General features: G+C 37.1%; 1 protein-coding gene across 1 annotated transcript in view; it reads right to left on the reverse strand.

The window, feature by feature from the left end:
• Positions 1–22,269, reverse strand: part of capn12 (calpain 12) — a 29,023-nt gene extending 6,754 nt beyond the window's left edge. Inside the window, exons 1-18 of the mRNA XM_051871080.1 lie at positions 21,792–22,269; positions 20,056–20,125; positions 17,052–17,170; positions 10,771–10,904; positions 10,358–10,529; positions 9,459–9,542; positions 8,809–8,894; positions 8,643–8,720; positions 8,121–8,296; positions 6,197–6,453; positions 4,016–4,027; positions 3,692–3,900; positions 3,495–3,531; positions 3,314–3,388; positions 3,158–3,203; positions 2,592–2,653; positions 1,115–1,183; positions 749–827 (exon numbers count right to left, since the gene is read on the reverse strand). Coding sequence (XP_051727040.1) covers positions 749–827; positions 1,115–1,183; positions 2,592–2,653; positions 3,158–3,203; positions 3,314–3,388; positions 3,495–3,531; positions 3,692–3,900; positions 4,016–4,027; positions 6,197–6,453; positions 8,121–8,296; positions 8,643–8,720; positions 8,809–8,894; positions 9,459–9,542; positions 10,358–10,529; positions 10,771–10,904; positions 17,052–17,170; positions 20,056–20,125; positions 21,792–21,977 — 1,951 coding nt within the window. The 5' untranslated portion in view covers positions 21,978–22,269. The remainder of the gene's footprint in view (positions 1–748; positions 828–1,114; positions 1,184–2,591; positions 2,654–3,157; positions 3,204–3,313; positions 3,389–3,494; positions 3,532–3,691; positions 3,901–4,015; positions 4,028–6,196; positions 6,454–8,120; positions 8,297–8,642; positions 8,721–8,808; positions 8,895–9,458; positions 9,543–10,357; positions 10,530–10,770; positions 10,905–17,051; positions 17,171–20,055; positions 20,126–21,791) is intronic.
• Positions 22,270–26,004: the final 3,735 nt, after the last annotated feature.

Consider the following 26,004-nt stretch of genomic DNA (forward strand, 5'->3'; position numbering starts at 1 on the left):
AGCTCCGGTGGAGAACAGTGACTGGATCGAAAACCCTCATATCTCTGTCACTGTAAGTTACCAAAACCACACATGAAAACCTGCAACACACGGTGTTTGTGCAGCGCAGAGCGGCTCTCTCGCACTATATGACATGACAGAAAACTAGTTGTCCAGTCCGGTTCTGTTCACACAGCGCAGGTTTTCCGAGCATGAAAATTTACAGGTGTGAGTTTGGTTATTCGGTTGTTAAGTCTGACGTCACGCGGCAGCGCTTCCGGGTCCAAACGCTCTATCTCATACTACAAGAAAACAAAAAACGGTGCTAATATACACACACGATGTGGTGTAATACTACCAAAAAATTGTAATCACAACGTTTATCTCCATACCAAAATCCCAGATGGCCAGACAGTGATTCATCTTTTGTAAATTGTTAAAATATTAATGTCGGTGATGCTGTGAGCACAGAGACTGTTGTGTAGATTGTAAGTATTTTAAATTTTTAACTTTTTAAAATGTTAAATGTTTATTATGAATAAATAGCGCTCATAACCGGCCGTCGAGATGGCATTCTCAAGTGAAACGAGTCGAGGCTTGGACCCAGAAACCGCGTTCCTTACGTCACGACTTAACAAGCGGATAGAATGAGGTTGTCACTCCCATAAATAACTGAACTGTGTGTGAATGTAACCGTATTAAGGGCTCAAATACAGGACTGACAACTGTATTCTGCTGCTGTGTGAATGTGGCCCATATATGTGCTCACCTGCAGCATTCAGAGCCAAACTGAGTTCAAACGGACTCATAGTTCCTGACGAATCTTCATCAAACTGAAAAAAGATAGACTGTGGAAGAAAAAAAATGAAGATAAGTAATTTCTCCATATTTTTTTGGCATTTGAAAGGAAGCCAGTGATTGGGCTCCAATATGACACTGGCACAAAGCACTAAAGCAGTTGAGTTCGTCAAAAGGATAAACAACAACAACGTTTCAAGGTCTTTTGGTTTGTGCAAGACAAGCTCCATGTAACCTAACACAACCTGATAATTGTCACAGCTCAGTGTCCTCGCTGCTCTCTCTAACACTGTGCCAAATCTGAGAGTGACCTTTTCACGCATGAGAACTGAGATACCTGCAGATTGCGTAGGGAAGTGAGCAGCTTCTCAGCTTGAGCTCTGTTCAGACGGCCTCTGCCTCCAGTCTACATACTGCCATTAAGAATATCAACCAAAAATGGGACATAGACTATATATATATATATATATATATATATATATATATATACACACACACAATAGTTCAAAAGTTCATGGTCATTTAATAAAAATTCAAGCTAACTTTTCTATTTTAATATATTTTAAAATGTAATTTATTCCTGTGAATTTTCAGCATCATTACTCCAGTCTTCAGTGTCACAGAAATCATTCTAATTTGCTGATTTGCTGCTCAAGAAACATTTTTTTATTATCATTGTTGAAAACAGATGTGCTGTTTAAGATTTTTTTTTAAATAAAAACTTCGAAAGAACAGCATTAAAGGGTTAGTTCACCCAAAAATGAAAATTCTGTCATTAATTACTCACTCTCATGTCGCTCCACACCCGTAAGACCTTCGTTCATCTTCGGAACACAAATTAAGATATTTTTGATCAATTCTGATGGCTCAATAAGGCCTGCATTGCCAGCAAGATAATTAACACTTTCAGATGCCCAGAGAGCTACTAAAGACATATTTAAAACAGTTCATGTGACTACAGTGGTTCAACCTTAATGTTATGAAGTGACAGGAATACTTTTTGTGCGCCAAAAAAACAAAATAATGACTTTATTCAACAATATCTAGTGATGGGTGATTTCAAAACACTGCTTCATGAAGCTTCGAAGCTTTACGAATCTTTTGTTTCGAATCAGTGGTTCGGAGCGCGTATCAAACTGCCAAAGTCACGTTCAGTAAACGAGGCTTCGTTATGTCATAAGTGTTTAGAAATTTCAATGGTTCACCACTGGGGGGCGTGACTTTGGCAGTTTGATACACGCTCCAAACCACTGATTTGAAACAAAAGATTTGTAAAGCTTCGAAGCTTCATGAAGCAGTGTTTTGAAATCGCCCATCACTAGATATTGTTGAATAAGGTTATTTTGTTTTTTGGCCGCACAAAAAGTATTCTCGTCGCTTCATAACATTAAGGTTGAACCACTGTAGTCACATGAACTGTTTTAAATATGTTTTTAGTAGCTTTCTGGGCATATGAAAGTGTTAATTATCTTGCTGTCTATAGAGGCCTCACTGAGCCATCAGATATTATCAAAAATATCTTAATTTGTGTTCCGAAGATGAATGAAGGTCTTACGGGTGTGGAACGACATGAGGGTGAGTAATTAATGACAGAATTTTCATTTTTGGGTGAACTAACCCTTTAATTTGAAATAGACATTTTTTGTAACATTATAAATGTCTTTAATGTCACTTTCGATCAGTTTAATGCATCCTTGCTGAATAAAAGCATTTGTCTTTTTTTTAAATAAAAAATCTTATTCCAAACTTTTAAACAGTAGTATAAAAGTATATTATAAACATAATAAAAATATTGCTAGATGGAAGAAGGATACATCTTCTCCAAAGATGAGCTGTCTGCAGGTCTCCAGGGGAAGTTCATAGTCTTTTTCCAGCACTAAAACATAATTAAAACACATAAACTGCATAAGAACTTGTTTTGAATGCACACTAAGTGCTCTTGGATTATTCTGGCACCTAGAGTGAACCAAAAGCAAACATATTTGGTTACTAATATCATCACAGAAATAGTTCTTGCAAATGCAACTCATTTATTCTGAAACTGAATTTGTCTGATAACAGAGGGTTTATCACATGCCAACCTATTCCATGTCAAATTAAACAGCTTTAGGCAACTGATATGGATGTTAGTGTCATGCGAGTGTAAATCATTTTGTTATATAAACATATTTTTACACAGTAACAGTACTAATAATTTCTTTAAAGGGTAAAACATTTTTAGCCTAAATATAATTAAGTCTTTATAGTGGATGAATGTATAGCCAATACAGCACAGCTGGAGTTCATTCTAAGTGACGCTACATGATACTTCCACCTTGTGGTCATTTATGGTACAGCAACCATGTGACTGACAGCATGTGCTAAATGTGTAAATCCTGACCTGAGTTCACCAGATTCATAAATTGCACAGCATTCACTCTGTCATCCTGGAAAGTGAAAAACAATGGCATATTTGAGGACAACAGCTGTATTTACTAATAAACACAGAATACCACAAATATCTGTGAATTTCACTGGATGGGATTGAGATTCTTACAGTTCCAGCCTTTTCATCAAACCACTTCTGCACCCTGAACTGGTCCTCGGGTAAGACTGGCTTTGACATGACCATCTATGGACAGACAAACGCACACACATGTATATATAACACATAATAATATCATATTTATGCACAGACGGTTGTTCTTCTTTCTCATTTTAGTCAGTACATGTCTTACCACAGAGTAGTTGTTGGTGCAGGGGAAATCCTGGAATCTATAAAGCAGATTTGAAACTTTCATATGGCTAACCGCTGGACAGACATAAACACATTATCACAATATATAACGGACAGAAACATAAGATGTTTGATGTTATTTGTACCCCTTTTTTTTTTTGTTAGTTTGGGGTTTTTTTTTTTTTTCGTTCTTTGTACCCCTGTATGTTGCCGGTTTTGGTGTAAATGCGGAGGAAGAACTCCCCCTGCTGGTTGGGCCTGTATGTGGAGGCTAGGATGACATAACTTCCAGGCTCCAGGTGCACCTTTCGCCACACGCTCCTGATGCTGCGGTACTTTCCAGAGCGAGCAACCGGACGGTTATTGGAGAAGAACTGCTGGTCCAGAGATCCTGGTTTGTCCTGCAGCTAAATGTAGAGAAGATGTGAAAGAGTCATGTGTATGTGTTTATATATTAACAAATGTTTTAGATGAGTGTTTCAGATAGTTACGCAGCGAGCACATATTCATTCAGCTGCTCACCTCAGAGGGGACCTGAAAGAGAGAATTAAGAGGTAAGATAAGGGAGAAATACAATTTGCGACTATAGCAGGGGTCTTTAACTCTTTCCCCGCCAGCGTTTATTTATATACTCTATATATAAAAAAAGTTGGCAACCAATGCCAGCATTTTTGATAGTTTTCACAAAAGTTTTCATGGCCCCCAGAATATTTTGTTGTATGAATATGTGAACATACAATATATCAAAAGAAAGAACAGAGCCTCTGCTTTAAAAAAATATTCTAGCTTCATGCATTCTTTTTTTATCAACACTTGAAAGTGGGTAAGTTTAATAAAAAGTAACATTTTAAACAAAATGCTGAGAAAATCGCGTTTTTGCCAAAGACTACACCCGGATCGGATTCAGCATGATGATCAAAACATAGATTGAGCAGATCAAGTCATCAACACACAAAGCTTCACAGTCTTTTACCACTTCCTGTGTCGACATTTCATTCATTAGGCAGTTTTGATTTACAAACCCGATTCCAAAAAAGTTGGGACACTGTACAAATTGTTAATAAAAAAGGAATGCAATGATGTGGAAGTTTCAAATTTCAGTATTTTATTCAGAATACAACATAGATGACATATCAAATGTTTAAACTGAGAAAATGTATCATTTTAAGGGAACAATAAGTTGATTTTAAATTTCATGGCATCAACACATCTCAAAAAAGTTGGGACAAGGCCATGTTTACCACTGTGTGGCATCCCCTCTTCTTTTTATAACAGTCTGCAAACGTCTGGGGACTGAGGAGACAAGTTGCTCAAGTTTAGGAATAGGAATGTTGTCCCATTCTTGTCTAATACAGGCTTCTAGTTGCTCAACTGTCTTAGGTCTTCTTTGTCGCATCTTCCTCTTTATGATGCGCCAAATGTTTTCTATGGGTGAAAGATCTGGACTGCAGGCTGGCCATTTCAGTAGCCGGATCCTTCTTCTACGCAGCCATGATGTTGTAATTGATGCAGTATGTGGTCTGGCATTGTCATGTTGGAAAATGCAAGGTCTTCCCTGAAAGAGACGACGTCTGGATGGGAACATATGTTGTTCTAGAACTTGGATATACCTTTCAGCATTGATGGTGCCTTTCCAGATGTGTAAGCTGCCCATGCCACACGCACTCATGCAACCCCATCAGAGATGCAGGCTTCTGAACTGAGCGCTGATAACAACTTGGGTTGTCCTTGTCCTCTTTAGTCCGGATGACATGGCGTCCCAGTTTTCCAAAAAGAACTTCAAATTTTGATTCGTCTGACCACAGAACAGTTTTCCACTTTGCCACAGTCCATTTTAAATGAGCCTTGGCCCAGAGAAAACGCCTGCGCTTCTGGATCATGTTTAGATATGGCTTCTTTTTTGACCTATAGAGTTTTAGCCGGCAACGGCGAATGGCACGGTGGATTGTGTTCACCGACAATGTTTTCTGTAAGTATTATATGCACTTATATTATATTATATGATATTATGCACTGTAAATGATGATAACTTCAAACTCTTTGCAATTTTTCTCTGAGAAACTCCTTTCTGATATTGCTCCACTATTTTTCGCCGCAGCATTGGGGGAATTGGTGATCCTCTGCCCATCTTGACTTCTGAGAGACACTGCCACTCTGAGAGGCTCTTTTTATACCCAATCATGTTGCCAATTGACCTAATAAGTTGCAAATTGGTCCTCCAGCTGTTCCTTATATGTACATTTAACTTTTCCGGCCTCATATTGCTACCTGTCCCAACTTTTTTGGAATGTGTAGCTCTCATGAAATCCAAAATGAGCCAATATTTGGCATGACATTTCAAAATGTCTCACTTTCAACATTTGATATGTTATCTAAATTCTATTGTGAATAAAATATAAGTTTATGAGATTTGTAAATTATTGCATTCCTTTTTTATTCACAATTTGTACAGTGTCTCAACTTTTTTGGAATCGGGTTTGTATATTAATTTAATAAAAAATCATGTATGTTTCTATACATCAATAATGATTAAGTTAATGGCTTTGCATCATAACAAAGTATGTAAATGCATTACTATGGTACTATAGGTATATTATTATAAGCCTGGCTTAAAATGCACCACTTTTATACATTTGTAACAGGCTCCCTACTCCATCTCTAAAGAAGGTTGAAGGTTGAAGTTGATTATAACCAGTCTCTTACCTTGTAGATGTGAAATGCGATGTAGAGGAAGTTGACTTTATCTTTCTGTCTGCGGTATTTCTGGAGAAGCTCCACCAGTACCGTGCACTTCTTCTTTTTCTCTCCCTGTTTCTCAGTCTTTTTCACTGGAGCCACTGTGACTTCGTCATCCTCTTCTCCATCCCCTTCCTCCCCTTCATCATCCTCTCCATAGTCATGGTCATCCACATCTTTCTCAGATAGTGTCATCTGGAACTGAGGGTTTTTCCAGAAAGATCCTGCAGGGATGATTATTATATTATATTATATTATATTATTATGGATGTTTTTAAATTTGAATAAAATGAAAACTAAAAGACTTTCAAATCACATGAGCCAATATTTTATTCAAATAGATCATAGATAACATAAATGTTTAAACAGTGAAATTTTTACAATTTTATGCACAAAATGAGCTCATTTCAAATTTGATGCCTGCTATAGGTCTCAAAATAGTTGGGACGGGGGCATGTTTACCATGGTGTAGCATCTCTTCTTTTCAAAACAGTTTGAAGACGTTTGGGCATCGAGGTTAGGGGTTTCTGGAGTTTTGGTGTTGGAATTTGGTCCCATTCTTGTCTGATATAGGTTTCCAGCTGCTGAAGAGTTTGTGGTCATCTTTTACGTATTTTCCTCTATAGGTGTAAGATCTGGACTGCAGGCAGGCCAATTCAGCACCCGGACTCTTCTACAATGAAGCCATGCTGTTGTAATAGCTGCAGTATGTGGTTTTGCATTGTCCTGCTGAAATACACAAGGCCTTCCCTGAAATAGAGGTTGTCTGGAAACCTTTATATACCTTTCAGCATTCATAGTGCCTTCCAAAACATGCAAGCTGCCCATACCGTATGCACTTATGCACCCCATACCATCAGAGATGCTAGCTTTTTAACTGAACGCTGATAACACACTGGAAGGTCTCCCTCCTCTTTAGCCCAGAGGACACAGTGTCCGTGATTTCCAACAAGAATGTCAAATTTGGACTCGTCTGACCATAGAACACTTTTCCACTTTGAAACAGTCCATTTTAAATGAGCCTTGGCCCACAGGATACGACGGCGCTTCTGGACCATGTTCACATATGGCTTTCTTTTTGCATGATAGAGATTTAGTTGGCATCTGCAGATGGCACGGCGGATTATGTTTACTGACAGTGGTTTCTGGAAGTATTCTTGGGCCCATTTAGTAATGTCATTGGCACAATCATGCCGATGAGTGATGCAGTATCGTCTGAGAGCCCGAAGACCACAGGCATTCAATAAAGACTTCGGCCTTGTCCCTTACGCACAGAGATTTTTCCAGTTTCTCTGAATCTTTTGATGATGTTACTTTTTTGAGAACTGTAGCAGGCATCAAATTTGAAATGAGCTCATTTAGTGGATAAAAGTGTAAAATTTCTCCATTTAAACGTTTGTTATGTTATTTATGTTCTATTGTGAATAAAATATTGGCTCATGTGATTTGAAAGTCTTTTAGTTTTCATTTTATTCAAATTTAAAAAACGTCCCAACATTTCCAAAATTCAGGTTGTATGTTTACAAGCTGTTTAATTTATAACATTTATAAAAATTAATTAAAACAAAATGAATTAAAACTAAATCCATAAAATGTTCCCATGCTGGGAACTCCTAAAAGGTTCTATATATGATGCGCCTGACAGAACCCATTAAAGTTCTATATAGAATCTTTTCTTCTAAGAGTTTGGGAAGACTGTGGAAACCTTGGTTCTTCAAAGGAAAAGAACAACAAAAAGTAGGAAATATCTTGATTTTAATTATTTTATTTTTTATTGTTTTATTGTCTAAATCATTTTAAGTCAACTTAAGGCCCTTTGGAAGTTCTCTGAGGCCCCCTAGTGGGTTGAGAACCACTGACATAGACTTATTCGTAATAAACATGCACTTACTGGGGTATTTTCGGCTGCCCCCTGCAGTGCACATTGGGACCCAGGTGCCTTGATGTGAGCTCAGCGTCCAGGATGGGGTGGCCGTGTCATCACTCGCCTCCCCCGACATAGAGTCCGGATTCACACTGCACATTTCCACTGTATTAAACAGACGGCAAAAGTCCTCTATTCCAATCCTGGAAAACATAAGTACTTATGAAGTCCAGATTTTAACTAGATGGCTTTTTAAGGGATGCATTGACTGCAGTGGCAGTTATTATTTGTAGCAGTATTAGTAGTGTTATATAATTCTTGGCATTTAATTGATTCAGGTTTGGCAAGAGATAGAGATGTGTGTGAGGAAATCACTCCCATAATACAATCAAAGGCGCTGTCTGCACTATATTCCCTATTTGTCTAAAATAAAATGTTTTTATTTAAAATATGTTTGTGTGCATGTCCCAAGATTAAATTCTAGAGGAGCCCCTGTTTGACTATTTGAGTTATGGGAAAGTGTCTTGTATACTGGGAACATTTACCTACCAGAATTCTCCATCTTCAACTTTGGCCAACTCAAGTCGGGCCTTCTGAGCACTGTCTATAAGGTCCCAGTCTTTACACCTGTACACACACAAACACAAATGCCCAGTCTTTAGCAGCTCTGAGGTGCAAACCTTGTAACAAAATGAGCTGCTGAAGTCTTTCTCACCTGTCACTCCAGGGTCCACAGTACTCAATAAACCCCCAGGGGTTACGCAGCCTCACCAGTAAGACCTCTTCAGACTCCCTCTGGACCTACACACACAAACATGGGTTTCATGTTTTATGGGGACTTTCCATAGACATAATGATTTTTATACTGTGCAAACTATATATTCTATCCCTAATCCTAACCCTACCCCTACCCCTAAACACAACCCTCACAGAAAACTTTCAGCATTTTCACGTTTTCAAAAAACATTATTGTGTATGATTTATAAGCTGTTTTCCTCATGGAGACCAAAAAATGTCCCCACAACTTTTGGATTACCAGGACCTCACACACTCACACTCACTCACATACACACACTCTCTCTCTCTCTTTCACATTCTCTCCCTCTCACACACACAAACAGAGCACGTGAAAACCTATTGTGGTGTATATTAGGCTCTCAAGTGTTTACCAAAAGCTGTTTTAAAAATCACTAATTGGATGAATCATTCAAAATTTGTCAAGAAACGCCCAAGTCATATTTCACCCTAAATTCACAATAAATGAAAATAATCACACAATGCAAAAAATAAATATTTTTTTCTTTATTTTTCTTTCCCACGATGCTCATGTTCCTGAAATCATGTGTATATGCAATATACTCATACCTTATCTGTATCAGTGATGGCATAGGCATGACCTTTAATGAGACCCTCTGATGTCACAATGCCAATGTCCTTCACACTTGTAGCCTGTACACAAAACATATGTGTGTTTAAAGGGTTAGTTCACCCAAAAATGAAAATTCTGCCATCATTTACTCACCCTCATGTTGTTCCAAACCCGTAAGACTTTTGTTCATCTTTGGAACACAAATTAAGATATTTTTGATGATATCTTAAAGCTTTCTGTCCCTCCATAGACAGCAACTTTGACGCTTCAAAAAGTTCATAAAGAAAAACAAATCCAATGTAAAACTGATGTAAAACTGATCCATATGAATTGAGTGGTTTAGTCCGAATTTTCTATAGAGACTCAAACGCTTTATATGATGAACAATTTAGGCTTTTATGCACATATAAACATTCATCGATGCGCACATCAGTTATGGTAATCATGTTTTCTTGACACGTGCGAAAATGAGTGTTACGCAGCACGTTTGAACTTCCGCAAAAGGTTTGTTCTTGTGCATCATTCAGCTTCGGCTGAGCTTCTGTTTATGTTCGCTTATGAATGTTTATATGTGAGTTAAAGTCTAAATTAAATAAAATCGCAAAAAAAGCGATCAATTCTCTTCAGAATATTTGGACTAAACTGCTCAATTACTGAAATAGTTTTACGATCTCTTTATGAATTTTTGAAGCATCAAATTTTCAATTGCATAGGATGTCAGAAAGCTCTCAGATTTCATCAAAAAGATCTTCATTTGTGTTCCGAAGATGAATGAAAGTCTTACGGGTTTGAAACGACATACCGACAAAACTGATGCATTTGGTGTAGCTGGTCCACCAGCACTCCTGCAAAACATATCATATGCTGTTTATACATATATAACCCTAGTCCATACATGTATGAAGCAGCTGATCAGGCTGCTTCTGGCCAGGGCAGCAGTGATGGCTCTCCAGAGCATGCGTGGGGGCCGAGAAGACACAGGGAGGGAGTAGGCAATGCCCCCTGTGAAATCCTCCATTCCCTCTGAGATAATCCCCCCTTTCAGACTACCATAAGAACCAATCAGCCTTTAAAAACAGACAGAGAGACACAAACACACACATATTACTAATTGGCTTCTATTGGTTGAATTCCACATTAATCACTCTGCATCAGTCAATTGCATTTGATCATTTTTCACAACTGGATGTTTTTTCTAAAAATATCAGTCCTTAAATAACACAAAGGAACAATGGCTTTCACGTGAGCGTTGTCACTAATGAATAGTCACACGCCCACACAGTCGAGGACACATATGCTGGAACTGACTTGGCATAAGCTTTCTCCACCAGGGCGCTCCAGAACTCGTTGGTGGTGCGAGAGTAGCTGAAAAGCAGACGGCCCTCTCTCACAGGCAGCCTGTCATCCACTACCACCTCCACCCACTCACCATACTGCCAAAACTACACAGAGAGAGAGAGAGAGAGAGAACAGGGTTATATCTGCTCTGTACAAGCACATTCGGGTGTTGATGCACCTGAAAAAGTAGGATGTTTTACTGCTTTATGGGTCTCGAAACTATCTGTTTCAATTTTGCAACATTTGGGCCAGTATATTTCCTCTGTTTTAAAGGAGTCATATAAGGAGAATCGAACATTTACTTGAAAATTGCATTTACTCAAAAATGCGTGGTTGGTAAGATTTTTACAAAACAAAAATGCAGGAAAAACAGTAAAAATTGTGAAATATTGTTAGAATTTAAAGGTACACTATCTAGCGGTTAAAACAAAACTGCATGCATTTTGCTGAAGAACATTGTTTTGGTTGTGCTTCGGCTCTGCGTGACTGTGCGGATGAATATGGTTCTTTCGTAACTAAAAAAGAGAGAGAGATTATTCTACTGCTCATAAATCATTCACTACTAGGATTATAACAAGTTTAGATGGAAAGGATCTCAAGCTGACTAGCTGAAGATGTAGATATACCCATTAATAGACACGGTACTTCCTTGAAAAATAAATTCCAGCGCAGCGCTACAACAACCTTAATGAAATGGGGCTTTACAATAGATAATGCTTTACAGTGAACTCTGTTAGAGAGCTACATATGGCAATTTATCTGTTCAATAAAATACTTTACTCACATGTTGAGTAATAAAAACACCATATCTGCATCGCTTTTACAACATTTTAAATCCCTGAGTTCTCGCCATCTCTGAAAAGCCAATGTTGATTCTTGTTTTATTTCGAGCTCTGCCGCTTTCTCTTTTTGCAAGCAGACTCTCCTCCGTTCGGCGTTTGTTTAAAATGGGTAATTCCCTCCCACACCAGACACACGTCTAAGTAGCTGGAGCAAATTTTCTCTATTTATGGATATGACGAGACACGCACATGTGAGTGACCTATGTACGCAACTTCCTGAGAAAACCATCTCGCTAGGTCTATAATATAAACACTTATAATAGTGAAACAGGCAGGGTAAGACAAAAACTCGTTTTGGAAGAATTGATGATGTATTGACTCATTTTTTTAATGTTATATTTATTTTATTTTTAATGTATTTTGTTAATTTTGAACAACAACAAAAAAAAAGGTATATAGTGTACCCTTAAAATATCTTTTTTTTCTATTTAAATATATTTTAAATTATAATTTATTCCTATGCGGCAATGCCGAATTTTCAGCAGCCATTATGCCACATGATTCTGCAGAAATCATTCTAATTGCTTATTTTCTGCTCACAAAATATTTCTTATTATTTTCAAAAAATTGTGCTGCTTAATACTTTTGTGGAAACCATGATATATATTTGATGGCTAGAAAGTTCATCAGAACAGCATTTATTTGAAAGAGAAATCTTTTGTTATGTATTTACTGTCACTTTTGGTTAATTTAATGCATCCTTACCGAATAAAAGTAGGGCTGGGAACAATAAATCACTGAATCGCAAATCAAGTTTAGTTTTCAACAGCAAATGGCACTGCATGCTTTAGAAACAGCCGTACTTGAAATCGATACACACACCACTTGAACCTTCTATAAAATAATCATTCATAAAGTTCGAAAAGGTTGAAACGAATTACAAGGGTGTTTGCAGTGGGTTGTTTACATTAATCTCGCATCGTAAAAACATTCTGAGGTGCAAGTACATATAGCCGAACGCACAAGCACTCTTCTTCGTGAGCATTTGAGCGCGCAGTTAAAAACTAGCCTAGAGCGCCATCTGCTGTTAACAACCAAGCTCAGAATCGATTCGAAGGAGAATCACGATGCATTCGGAAAATCTCAGAATCGATCCACGAATCAGTTTATTCTCCCAGCCCTAAATAAAAGCATTAATTTCTTTCTTTCTTTCAAAAAAAAAATAAATAAATAAATAAAAATAATACTGACCCAAACTTTTGAACGGTAGTGTACTTTAATTTACATAAAAGTCATAAAGGCACAGCAACAAAACAGACCATTTAGGGTGGAAAATATTCATGAAAAACTAAATTATGTTTTATTGTAAAACACTTTAGTAATATTAATAAAGTAATTCAACTGTATGAATGACCCCTTAAATGTGAAGCTGAAAGACTGAAAGACAAGAATGGACATGTTAGCCTGCAGGTAGCACTATGTGTGTGTCCACATGTCTATGTACATGTCCTTAGGCTACAGTAACAAGCCTAGACATTTCAGGAATCATCCACCATCAACAGTCCTCTAACTCCTCATTTCTCTCCTGTCACTCAGTTTTTGATGTGTCTTCTTTCTTTCCTCACCTTCTCTAACCTTCCTGGATCAGGTCAAGTCATGTTGCGCATACCTGTTTAGCCTCTAAATGTAATACTGCGGCATGTAGAATGTTATTATATGATGAGAATGGCATAACAATTGCATAATGCTGACCAACCTTCCATAAGAGCTCTTCAGTGCTAATACGTTTTGACTGTTTAATTAACTGTGCTGTTATCTCACAAGTTTAACCTCAGTTTACAACCACGCACACAACAGCACACGAGCCACGAGAGCTGTAGTGGCTTGTTTTATTGCAAGCCTTGTCAAGGTGAACTCTCTGAAACAAATAGCACTGCAGTAATAATTATACTTACAGTGGTTCATTCATCACTTTGTGCTTCAGAAAATGCAACCCTGAGGAGTAGGGGAGTAAAATGTGTCAGAGGGTAATTTATTTATCATATATACCATCTCATTGTATACAGCAGCCTGTAATTGAGAGACGCACATGAAAAAGTGAACAGCTAAAAAGCTTTTATTTTTATTTGTAGTTTTCTACATAGTGTTTGAAGAGAAATTTGTCAGTCAACTTATCTAAGTCTAAATATATTAATAATGCTTTATAAATAAATTAGCTTAATGTTAACATTTTGTCTATGTAAATTGTGCACCGGGGGGGGCAAAATCCACGTTTTTGGCAGGGTTCCCCTGGTAAAATTACCATTCCAGGGGCTAAATATCATATTATTGCGGACATGAAAAACAACCTGCAGCAACAGTGTTAAAGTAGCCAAATTCTGCGGGAAAACCTCGGACTTGGCAACACTGCTATAGACTTAATTTTATTTGAAGCACTTGGGAAAATCAAAAGCATGTGACGTTTACTCACGCTCCCAAGAACCTCTCTTTTCCCGTTTAATGACACATGAAACGAATGCTTATACAATGTTCAGGATAATATTGAAAGAGCCATTCTGTACTGAAATGTTAATGTGTCATGCAAAGAAAAGGTATTAATTAAAACTATAGTCTTACATAGCCAGATCTATAGTCTATGGTCTTAAATATACTTTATAATTAAACTATCATAACAGTGTAATTTTAATTACTTCATCTGTCGACATGATGCCAGTGAATTGCAGAGCTGGTGCAAACATATCCACATCGCTATGATCAGATACTTTCTTAACTGCTGTTTTCTCACCGCTGTCATTTTTGTTTATTTTGTTATTGAGAGGAAAGCGTTCAGCACATATTTACATATTCATCTAAACGTCGCTCTCAGCAACATGGATGGCTTTGGGATGTTTGTTAACAGTATATTGCTGCAAAGCTATTTCCAACTTCTTTTTACCTCTAAACGAAGAACGAAACTGAACTTCGCCGTGAGTATATCGAAGCTTTGAATCACGTTCAGTCTCTTGTATGTTAGGTGTGCATGAGTACGCGCAGTAAGCTCCTGGCTGCAGTTCACTTAGCGGCCACCAGTGTCACTAATAACAAGGATTTCTGAATTCTTCATACAGTCAAGTTAAAGGAGTAGTTCACCCAAAAATTACATTTCCTTCATAATATTCTCACCCTCATGTCATTCCAAACCTGTATGACTTTCTCTCTTCTGTGAAACATAAAAAATATATTTTGTCTTAATTTGTTTTGTTTTTGCACTCCTACATGGTAGTTGAAGTGAAGTAAACTTGTCTAAGTCTAAAAATATACAGTATATCAAACTTGTTTTTTTATTATTATTATTATTTATAAAATCATATAACAACAATTTTAGCCTAAAGATGAATTATTGAATGAAGCATTTTCCCAAAACAGTAGCAGTTAAGTAAAATGTGTCAGTACTAATAGTGACAGTAAACATTGCACTCCAAATGCATGAAGTACTATTATTTATACTGTTGATATTTACTATTACAAACATTTTGACAATTGTTTCACTACTTTCAAATAAGCTTAACATTAATACCAATACTTCGAAATGATAAAGTCATACATGTTTAGAACAACATGAGGGAGAGTAAATAATGACAGAATTTTCATTTTTGGGTCAATATGGCACAACTTACCCCACTCTCCCCTACTGTATTTAGCTGAAAATATAGATGATGAAATTTATTGAAGGCAGCGGCTATTTACACTAAGTGCAAATATCAACAGATGCTATTTACACTAAGTGAAAATAGCATATTTTCTTAGCGATAAATGCTATTTACACTAAGTAACAATAGCATATTTTCTTAGTGATAAATGCTATTTACACTAAGTGCAAATAGCAATATATTCTATTTACACTAAGTAACAATAACACATTTTCTTAGCGATATGCTATTTACACTAGGTGAAAATAGCGATAGATTCTATTTACACCATGTAAAAATATCAGTTCTTTGCAATAATAGTAAATAGTAATTAGATGCTATCTATCCTTTATACTGGCAGATACTATTTGCAGCTCAGTATTTTTGTACATTAACAGGATGCAAAAATAGGGTGTAAATGATTATATTTATAAAAACTATTAAATGGATGCTGCCTTATTGGGAGATTAAAAACCCTCCTTACACCTTCCCCTAACCCTACCCAATAAACAGTTTTAATGTTATTAAACAGTCATTCGCAGTTTATTTCCACTTTTAGAACATTATTTTCATTTTTACTGAAAATAAAGCAAGCTCGGCAAAAGGCGTTGATCGCGTTACAAGCCTTACTTGCTACTGCTGCGCCACTGAAGATGATGAATTCGGTGTGTCTTTTTTAAAACTTGAGTGGCCCAACCAGACATCGGTGGGTGGAGCTAGTGTAAATAGCATTTGCCAACAAGGCACGCTACTTGCATAAATAGTATAAATAGACACTCCATTTATGGCAAAGGGATGGTTCGATCAGTAATATGCTAGCTCCTATGTTAAAGATGTTAAAGGCAAAACACTAGGTCAGATTCCCCCAAAACCCTGTATATATCTTGTGATGTGACTGACAGGATTAGATGAACAAGCTCCGCCCACCTTCACTTCTTTCAGTAAATCAGTTCACTTTCATGTTGTCTGGAGCCTCACAGTGGGCCTCTTTTTCAGGCTACCAATATAAGTTCAGCTTTCTTTTTGTACGTTTATCTCTCTCTGGTGGTTCCTGCTTAATAACAAGATGGACAGGATTCCTGAGGGGTGGACAAAATAAGGACTCTTCTGGCTGTTTGTTCTTAATAACGGTGGAAACCATGTAGGAAAACACGCATACATGAGAGTTTGCAACTTTAGGATCATTTTAAGACATGTGGTCATTCCAAACTTTGGATTTTATTGACCAAGGTGGTTCCAATCAGATCATTAGGAGACTAAGCGAATAGGATGGAAGCTTATTTTAAAGGGGTCTGCAACAAATTTGCAAACAGAAACACAATGTTCCTTCTCTGTGAATGAAAAACAGACAACTGAATTATGATAATTTTTATGCCAGTTTAAAGGGGGAGGGACATGCAGATGTACATGTCACCGGGACAAAAGGAAGATGACGGGAGCTGTTTCTGGAATGAACCTCAGCTGTTAGGGATGGTAAGGTCAAAGAAGACTGATTCTAATTACCATTCTCCAGCTAGAAGTAAATCTAGATGCATAAGCAGACGTTCAAACGAGGATATAAATTCTAGCCTGATTCGACCCTCTCTCAAACCCCCACTTGGACTATGAAAAATGGATCCCTTTATGTAAAATTCATGGGTTCTTTCATGCTTTCCCTATCAATCACTCATTTATAGTCACTGATCTCGTTTTATATAGGATTAAATGTGGAAGAAAAGCATGATTTCTAAAGAATAATCTCATAAATTTGTGAGCGTCTCATAACTGTCGTTTTTATTGTGGGTTTCCTGCTCCCCCTTACCCTGAAACGGAAGATGCCGGCGTAGGATTCACTCAGGCTTTGTCCAGATGGAACCACTTTGACAAACAGTGTCGGGTGCATGGTGAGACAGGACAGGGCCGCCAGCAGCCAGCAGTTACCTGTAAAAGGACAAGACGACAGGCTCTGTTACACAATTCTGTCAACATTTATGTTCTTCCACCAAAGTGGAAGTCCAAGCTTTGAAGAAGCAGGAGACATGCTGTCTGTCTCACACACAGAGACATTCCTCTCTAACAGGTAACAGCTGTTCGTTTTCTCTGTGTGGGGGAACAGAAACGGATTCGGCGTGACAACACTTCATAAAAAACATACTTAACACACCAGCTCCCATAGGAATGACCCCAAACAGAGCTCTACAATGGAGTACGTCCAATTAATCTTCCAACCGCTGGATATGTTGATGTGGAAAGTCACTTGAAAACAAATAATTAAAATTTCTGCTTGAAGTGCTAAGAATAAGGCATTATTTGGATAGATTTCCATTCAAATGAGATTATTTACATGCGTTTGTTATTCTAGTGATCTGTTGCGATGTTCATATATTATTTAGAGAGGGCATCCAAATCCTGAGTGGCAAACGCACACTTCATGATTTAAGCACAGATCTGCCTCCTCTGATACAAGATGCCCACAGTTCTGTGTTTGCATGCACACAAGAAAACTCAGAAATACTGAGTTTCGCAATAAATGGTAGCCAGATGTTGCTGTGATAACGGTAAGTATCCCTTAAATGGTACTGTATCCTATCCTTGGGGGATACCAAAAGAGAAGAAGGACCTTTGTGAAAACGTGAAATGCAGGGCAGTGGAATCTGAAATCGAAAACTTCCCTACTATATACAGTATGTAAAAAAAACAGTATGCCAAAAGAGTAGTATGTCCGAATACATAGGCTGTGTCCAAAACCGCCTACTTCTCTACTATATAGTAAGGAAAAAGCAGTAGGCGAGTGAATAAGTATGTCAGAATCCTTAGTATTCATAAAAGAGTTTCGGACGTGCGTATACGTAAGTTGCGTCCGAATATGCCTACTTACCTACTATATAGTAGCAGGAAACAGTACGTGAAAGGAGTAGTATGTCCGAAACCTCAGTATTCATAAAAGAGAGGTCGAGAAGTTCCCGGATGGCCTACTGCTTCCGCCCAGATTCTCGAATGCTCATCCGATGGATACTTTTCTATCCCAGGAGGCCACGGGAGGGGATTTATGAATGGAAGTGAAGCGACGCAACTGGTAGGTCACGTGACAGTAACAACATGGCGTCCGAATTTCATTCATACTACCCATATTCACACTATATACGTATAACATATTTTTTAACGGTCGCAAAGTAAATTCAAATGTATTAGCTACTCAGTACACGATTTCGGATGCAGCAAATGTCAAAAGAGGCAATTTTTTCTAAAAAATGAACTTTTAACTTGAGCATCACACTTTTAGAATGCTGCGTCATGCACGAGACACGAGAGCAATGGTAAAACATGTCCATCTAGTGCATGTTTACATTGAAGTTATGCAAAAAAAAGTGTTTGTTTTCCACTACACAACTTTTTAATTCTTCTTTGTAAACATGCACTAAACAGACGTCTTGTTGCGTCACATCTCGCTGCTATTTCAGCGTCTCGCACATTAGCACTGAGATTTAAAGGCCCACTGAAGTACTTGGAAACGTGCAGCATTATTCAGTGTGTTGACGTAATTTCCACTGAAACAGGAAGACAGGGTGGGAAATATCGAACAGCTCCTCCCTTTTTTTAAATTAGCCAATAGCGTTTTGTTTTCGGGGCTGCAAATTAGCCTTTGGCTAGAAGCCTGTATGTGGAGCATCAGCTGCTTGAAATTGTAGCAATGTCATACTGCATTGTCCCTGTTAAATAAACTAATAAATAAATATATCACAGTTTGGCAAGAGCTGTTGTTGAGCTCAGTAAAGCCGCAGTTTCCTCTTAAAGGGATAGTTCACCCAAAAATGAAAGTTCTGTCATCATTTACTCCCCCTCAAGTAGTTCCAAACACCTGTATAAATTTCTGTGTTCTGCTGTACACAAAGGATGATATTTGGAAGAATGTTTGTAACCAAGCAGATTTCACCCCCCATTGACTGCCATAGTATTGTTTTTTCCTACTATGGTAGTCAATGGGGGGGGCGAGATCATTTTTGAGTGAACTATCCCTTTAAGGGTTATTAGATTCTAGAGGATACTTGAAAATTTGCTGTATTACATGCATCAAAATGCATGGTAAATGAAACACTGAACTCATTCAGCAGAAACTTATTAATGTAAATTATGATTTCACTATACTTTGTTGAGTTTAACAGGCACACATTTTTGGTTTGGTGTTGATAAAGACAAAACAAAAAAGGTTGGGAAACACTGAACTGTAGAATAAAGCTGAGCATGTAAACATTTAACATTGTACGTCAACAAAAACACTTTCCATCAATACCAAATCAACCCCATATGTGGAGAGGAAGAGAGGCAAAACAATAAAACAATACCCGCTGAGCACAATAATTGTTATTCTTTAGGTGGGTGGAGATGGGAGGCGGGTGAGGGAGGGGGGTACAGATGATGCCAATCCGACCTCTCGCTCCCTCCTTCTTCCCTCTGCTTTCATCCCTCCCTGTCTCTAGTACATTTGTCGTGTTTTTGATGTGAGTTGCCTGCGGCGGCTCCGTGTTGCATCTCTCAGCAGGAGGCTCTGAGATCTGCGCAGTGTCTCGCGGCTACAAGGGCAGAATGGGGATAGTACATTAAGCATGATGAGGAGGATCTGGGTGGAAGAAGATGGGGGGGAGGGCATCTGCATGATAAGGAGAGGAAGAGTGGGAGCGTTGCCAAAGACGGATATTTCTCTGATAGCACTCATGCCTTGAGGGCACTTTCGGGTGATTTGGTTTCTGAGAGGTGCAGAAAGGCGTTATCCCATTATCCTGGCATAAAATATGAACAACCGTGTGCTAACACGAGCATGCACTTACCCAGCTGGCCCTGGCAGATATCGGTGGTGCCCATGGTGCCCTCGACAAAGACAGCATTACTTGTGATTTCCTGAAGAGGGGGAGAGGTGGGGTAGAAGAGATGGGTGTGAGCCAAAAACAATTTGCAAGTACATGCGATGGGCTGATCAGGACATCTGAAAACACATGCATGTGTGGGAGAACTTTTCAGGTTCAGGGTCTGTCGGACTGTCTTAAAGGGATAGTCCACACAAACATGAAAATTCTGTCATCATTTATTCACCCTCATATCGTACCAAACCTGTATGACTTTCTTTCCTCTGTGGACTTCCATTGCATGGACAAAAATAGAATAGAAGTCAATGGGAACCAAAACGCTTTGGTGTTCAGCAGAAGAAAGTAATGCACACAGGTTTGAAATGATATGAGGGTGAGTAAATGATAGAGTTTTGTTGTTGTTGTTGTTTTTGGTAGACTGTCCCTCTTCTCACTGCACTCTTAAGTATTTTTAAATGAATTAAAAAACAATTTATTCGCCTTAAGAAATGCCCCATTATATATATATATATATATATATATATATAGAATAAGGTTTTTAAAAGTGTAAAAATAAACATAATGGAGATATAATTAATTTTGAAGTTTTATTAAGTGTTAACAGTGAGATTATGTGGTTTTTATAATCAATTAACACAAGATGGACAAAATTTGTCACCAAAAAAGTTATTCGGTTTAACCAAAATTTTAGTTATACCGAATGACAATATTAAAAAAAAAATGCTAACAGGCTGATATCTTGACTATTACAGACTATGTGTCCTACTGACTGTGAGATCCACAATGAGCAGGAAATAGTAAGTGCTCCTAAGAGTTAAAGATGACCATGACATTGCCTGATTTATTCAGAATTATAAAAAAATCCTGAAGGAGTTGACGCAAAGTGAGGACACAACTCTGATTTTTTTTTTTAATGGAAAATATAATTCAAGACTTACTTTTTGTATTGTTTGATATATTACAGATCTCTGCCTTTCAATTTTAATGTATATTTTTGAACTTGTTGCATTTTTAAACACTTTATTTGGCAATTTTACATTGTGACCTCATGCTGAGGACAGGCTAAATTGCATGTATTTTCTAGGTATACATTTAAATAATACTAATAAAATTATTTAAAAATAAAAGCAATGAATGTCCTGAGTATCCAGATTTCCTTTAGATGTGATATGTGATATATATATATATATATATATATATATATATATATATATATATCATCTATTTAACTTTTCTATTGATTCTATGTGTCATATATTCTTTAACCATATACAAATTCAAGAAGTGGGTAAAATAATGTAGGTTGTAACTCTGATTTTACCTTAAACATTTAAGGCAGTAATTAAAGTTTGTAATTTCAGTGGCTTGATTTAGTGGCTTTTTTTAACAGTGTAAACTGAATTTTCCCTCGAGGTGCAACATCACCTTTAATGACCCCATAAAGTTCTGTGGGCTTTAGCTTGTTATCAGTGAAAATTCCTTTTCTACTTCACTTTGTGATGCGTCTTTTAGTAACTAATTGTCAAAAAAATGTCAATAATGACTCAATTAAATCTTATACACTGTTACCAATTAAATCAATCTTCTGTAAATTCACGGCATAGACACAATCTGAACCTATACCATTCTTTTTTGGAAAATCAATAAATCCATGATGATAAAAAAAATACTATTTTCATAGTAGTCAACTTTAAAGTTACCTTTGGGCGCAGCCACTTTACTGCCTTTTTAGGATCAGGATCCACAGGAATACCGAGGGAGCTTTGGTTCGCTGCAAACACCGTGTCTGAGAACAGAACAGCAGATTTGAGACAATTCTGCAGCAGGGCGTCAAAGTCTTGATCCTTGAACTTCACAGGATTGTCAATGGAGCCTAACTCAGACATCTCTTCAGATCAGTAGAGAGGATCAGATGCGTCAGTTCTGTCACAGCCTGTGCTGAAGTTTCTAAGCTTTGCCTCAGAAAAGTTTGGAGCAGCACATCCCACTTAATTCCCACCCTCTCATGTTTACTGGCCTGGGAGGCGTAGAAACTTGAGACGTATATGATAATGTCAGACTATCTTGGCTTCCTGGGCTGCTAATCCATTTAAGTTAGTCATGCTAATATTCAATTCAATTGTCCGTTGTTAGCAAATAAAATAGCTAGCTTCGATACCAACATAGCAAGCCATTGAGTGATATTTTGGGACAAAAACAATTAAAATATAGGTGTCAACGAATCTCTAACATCCTTTAAAATATATATTCTTTCATTTATACACCCGGGAATTTTATTTGAACAAAATCAACATCCCTGTGTGTGAAATAACACACCCACCACTAGATGGCACTACCTCTCAATTCTAATTCTCAATTCACACGTTTGAACCCAAATTCTTCCCAGCTGTTTTAATAGCCTAATAAAACGACCTCTGTACCTTTTCTATTTTAAAATAGAGTCATTACTTATTGCATAAGATCCAATAGACAGTGGCTAACAATATTTATTTTTAAAGGAAGTGATAATTCAATAAATAATAATATTCTTCTTCTTCTTTCTTTTTTTACCTTTTTGTTTCATTTAATGTTTAAATTGTTTTACAATCTATAACCTTTGTGTCTATTATGAAGTTTTATGATACTTCCCTAACAAGTTTTGACAGACAGTGACATTGTCTGAAACCGAAAGTAAATGCCTCGCTGTCCAGTCAGTCAAGTGAGCCTTAGAGATAACTAAGAAAATATTTATTGATAACAATGCTTATTTCTAGATTTAAAAATGAAGTCATGAATTTAAAACAATTAATAAAAGCCCATTCATTTTATGTACTCATTCCAACTGCTCAGTCAGATGCAATTTGTATTCTTACAACCTTCAAACCACACAGGATTGTGGAACGTCATATTTTAGAAACTGACCTGCTCGGTCACAGAACAAAAGTTGGCCTACTATGAAACCTACTACCGTCAAAAAACATTTGTTTGGTACAATGTACTTATTATGTTCATGTTGTATTGCAATACTATGGAAGCTTGTTTTGTCCACAGAATAAAAAATGTAAAATATAATTGCGACTTTTTATTTCACAATTCGGACTTTTTTTTCTCGCAATCCTGATTTTATTCTTGCATATCTGACTTTTTTCTCGCAATTGTGTTTATATCTCCCAATTCTGACTTTTTTCTTGCAATTCTGACTTCTTTCTTGTAATTGTGTTTATATGTCGCAATTCTGACTTTTTTCTTGCAATTGTGTTTATATCTCGCAATTCTGACTTTTTTCTTGCAATTGTGTTTATATCTCGCAATTCTGACTTTTTTCTTGCAATTCTGACTTTTTCTCGCAATTCTGACTTTTTTCTTGTAATTGTGTTTATATCTCGCAATTCTGACTTTTTTCTTGCAATTCTGACTTCTTTCTTGTAATTGTGTTTATATCTCGCAATTCTGACTTTTTTCTTGCAATTCTGACTTCTTTCTTGTAATTGTGTTTATATCTCGCAATTCTGACTTTTTTCTTGTAATTGTGTTTATATCTCGCAATTCTGACTTTTTTCTTGCAATTCTGACTTCTTGTAATTGTGTTTATATGTCACAATTCTGACTTCTTTCTTGTAATTGTGTTTATATCTCGCAATTCTGACTTTTTTCTCGCAATTCTGACTTTTTCTCGCAATTCTGACTTTTTTCTTGTAATTGTTTATATCTTGCAATTCTGACTTTTTTCTCGCAATTGTGTTTATATCTCGCAATTGTGACTTTTTTCTTGCAGTTCTGACTTTTTTCTTGTAATTGTTTATATCTTGCAATTCTGACTTTTTTCTTGTAATTGTGTTTTTATCTCGCAATTCTGACTTTTTTCTTGCAATTGTTTATATCTTGCAATTCTGACTTTTTACTCGCAATTGTTTATATCTTGCAATTCTGACTTTTTTCTCGCAATTCAGATTTTTTTCTCGCAGTTACGAGTTTCTCATAATTTTGACTTTTTTATTTCACAATTCTGACTTTTTCATATCTTTTTCATATTCTGACTGAGTTCATATCTTGCAATTCTGACTTTTTTCTCGCAATCCTGATTTTATTCTTGCATTTCTAACTTTTTTCTTGTAATTGCAAGTTTATATCTCACAATTCTGACTTTTTTCTTGCAATTCTGACGTTTTTCTCACAATTCTGACTTTTTTCTCGCATATCTCTCAATTCTGACTTTTTTCCTCGCAATTGCTAGTGTATATCTTGCAATTCTGACTTTTTTTCGCAATTGCAAGTTTATATCTCACAATTCTGAGAGCAGTCAGAATTGTGAGATATAAACTCGCAATTGCGAAAAAAAAAGTCAGAATTGCGAGAAAAAAGTTGCAATTACCTTTTTTGTTTTTATTCAGTGGTAGAAACAAGCTTCCATAGTTTCCGCTACAGAATAAATAAATAATTAATAATAATAAATAATTGCAACTTTTTTTCTCACAATTGCGAGTTAACATCTTGCAATTCTGACTTTATAACTTGTAACTGTTTATAGCAAATTCAGAGAAAAAAAAATCATAGTTGCGAGATGTAAACCAGCAATTGCCGGATAAAAACAGAATTGTGAGATAAAAAGTAACAATTACCTTTTTTATTTTTATTCAGTGGCAGAAACATGCTTCCAAAACACTTTTCCTGCTGTTGAGGTGGGATACGGGTAAGGTTAGGACAGGGTTGGTGGTAAGTTTAATGGTGGCTTAAGGGGTAAGGGAAGGGTCAACAGTGAAATTATAGATTTAAATACAGAAATTAATTACAGCTGTAATTACATGCAGTTTTTTAAAAACATGTATGTACAAAATATGTGCATTGTATCAAATGATATCAATTCTAGTACATAAAGACACAATATGAAGTGGAACCTCAAACTAAAGTTTGGTCACAAAAGTAAGCAGTGATATTAAATAGGTTAATTTGAAGGTAAACAAATTTGTACCAATTTTTACCCATTTGTACCAATCAAATCCTCGAAACATTACTTTGCCTTTCTTTCACTGGCTGCTCGCGCCTTACTAAAGACATTCAGACAAGCTTACAGGGGCTAAATAAACACAGCTCATAATGAGACGGATGTGAGCAAGCGCTCACCATTAACTCGTGTTATTGATGCTTATATGTTCTGTGAGCTACATATGGTCTTTCAGTTAGAGAGGATTATGTCGCAACGACAAAGGTTGCTGACCCGCCCAGAACATTATTACTCTCCCGGCACGTCCACGACCCCTACTGCTCCCACGACCCAAACCCAGAGTCTATCTGCTCACAGGCATCAATTAACACCAGTCGGTTCCCAGGCACCGCAGTGGTGCCCGATGTAAGGATGCATTAGAATGGGATGAAAAAAGGTCAAGAGGTCAAGAACAGAAAGACAATTACTCTATATCTTGCTATTTAACTATCCTGCCTCAATACGTCACTTACTATCAGTATTTACTCTATTTAACCATCTCTAACTCTTTATATTTGTGTCTCCCTATTACTCTCTCTCTGTTTAAACACATACATATGTAGAAAGAACTGGTGTCCGAATGCTATTCAGGCATGCAATACATTTAAATGAATAAGTAGAAACACTTTACATTTACTCTCCTTTCCTTCTTTTCCCAGTCTACCCTTTTAGTAGATGCTCCTTCTTTCTGTGCAAGAAACCAAAAAAGGTGTAATTTTCTGGGGGGCGAAGGACAAGTCAGTTAACTTGTGTAAGTATAGGTTGATCCCTCAGGGCAGGTCACAGCATTGTGAACATGACAATGAGACCTGCGAGCTCTGCTTTGGAGCAAAGGCTAGTCCAACCAGTTGGTCTGTCCGGCGTCAGGCGGCTGTTTTGACCTGTATCTTGCTCATTGTGTGAGAGTAAAGGTCACCAGGTGCTGTGTGATTCCCCCCCACACACACACTTTT

This window comes from Ctenopharyngodon idella, chromosome 18, assembly GCF_019924925.1.
Source record: "Ctenopharyngodon idella isolate HZGC_01 chromosome 18, HZGC01, whole genome shotgun sequence".
Classification (NCBI taxonomy): domain Eukaryota; kingdom Metazoa; phylum Chordata; class Actinopteri; order Cypriniformes; family Xenocyprididae; genus Ctenopharyngodon; species Ctenopharyngodon idella.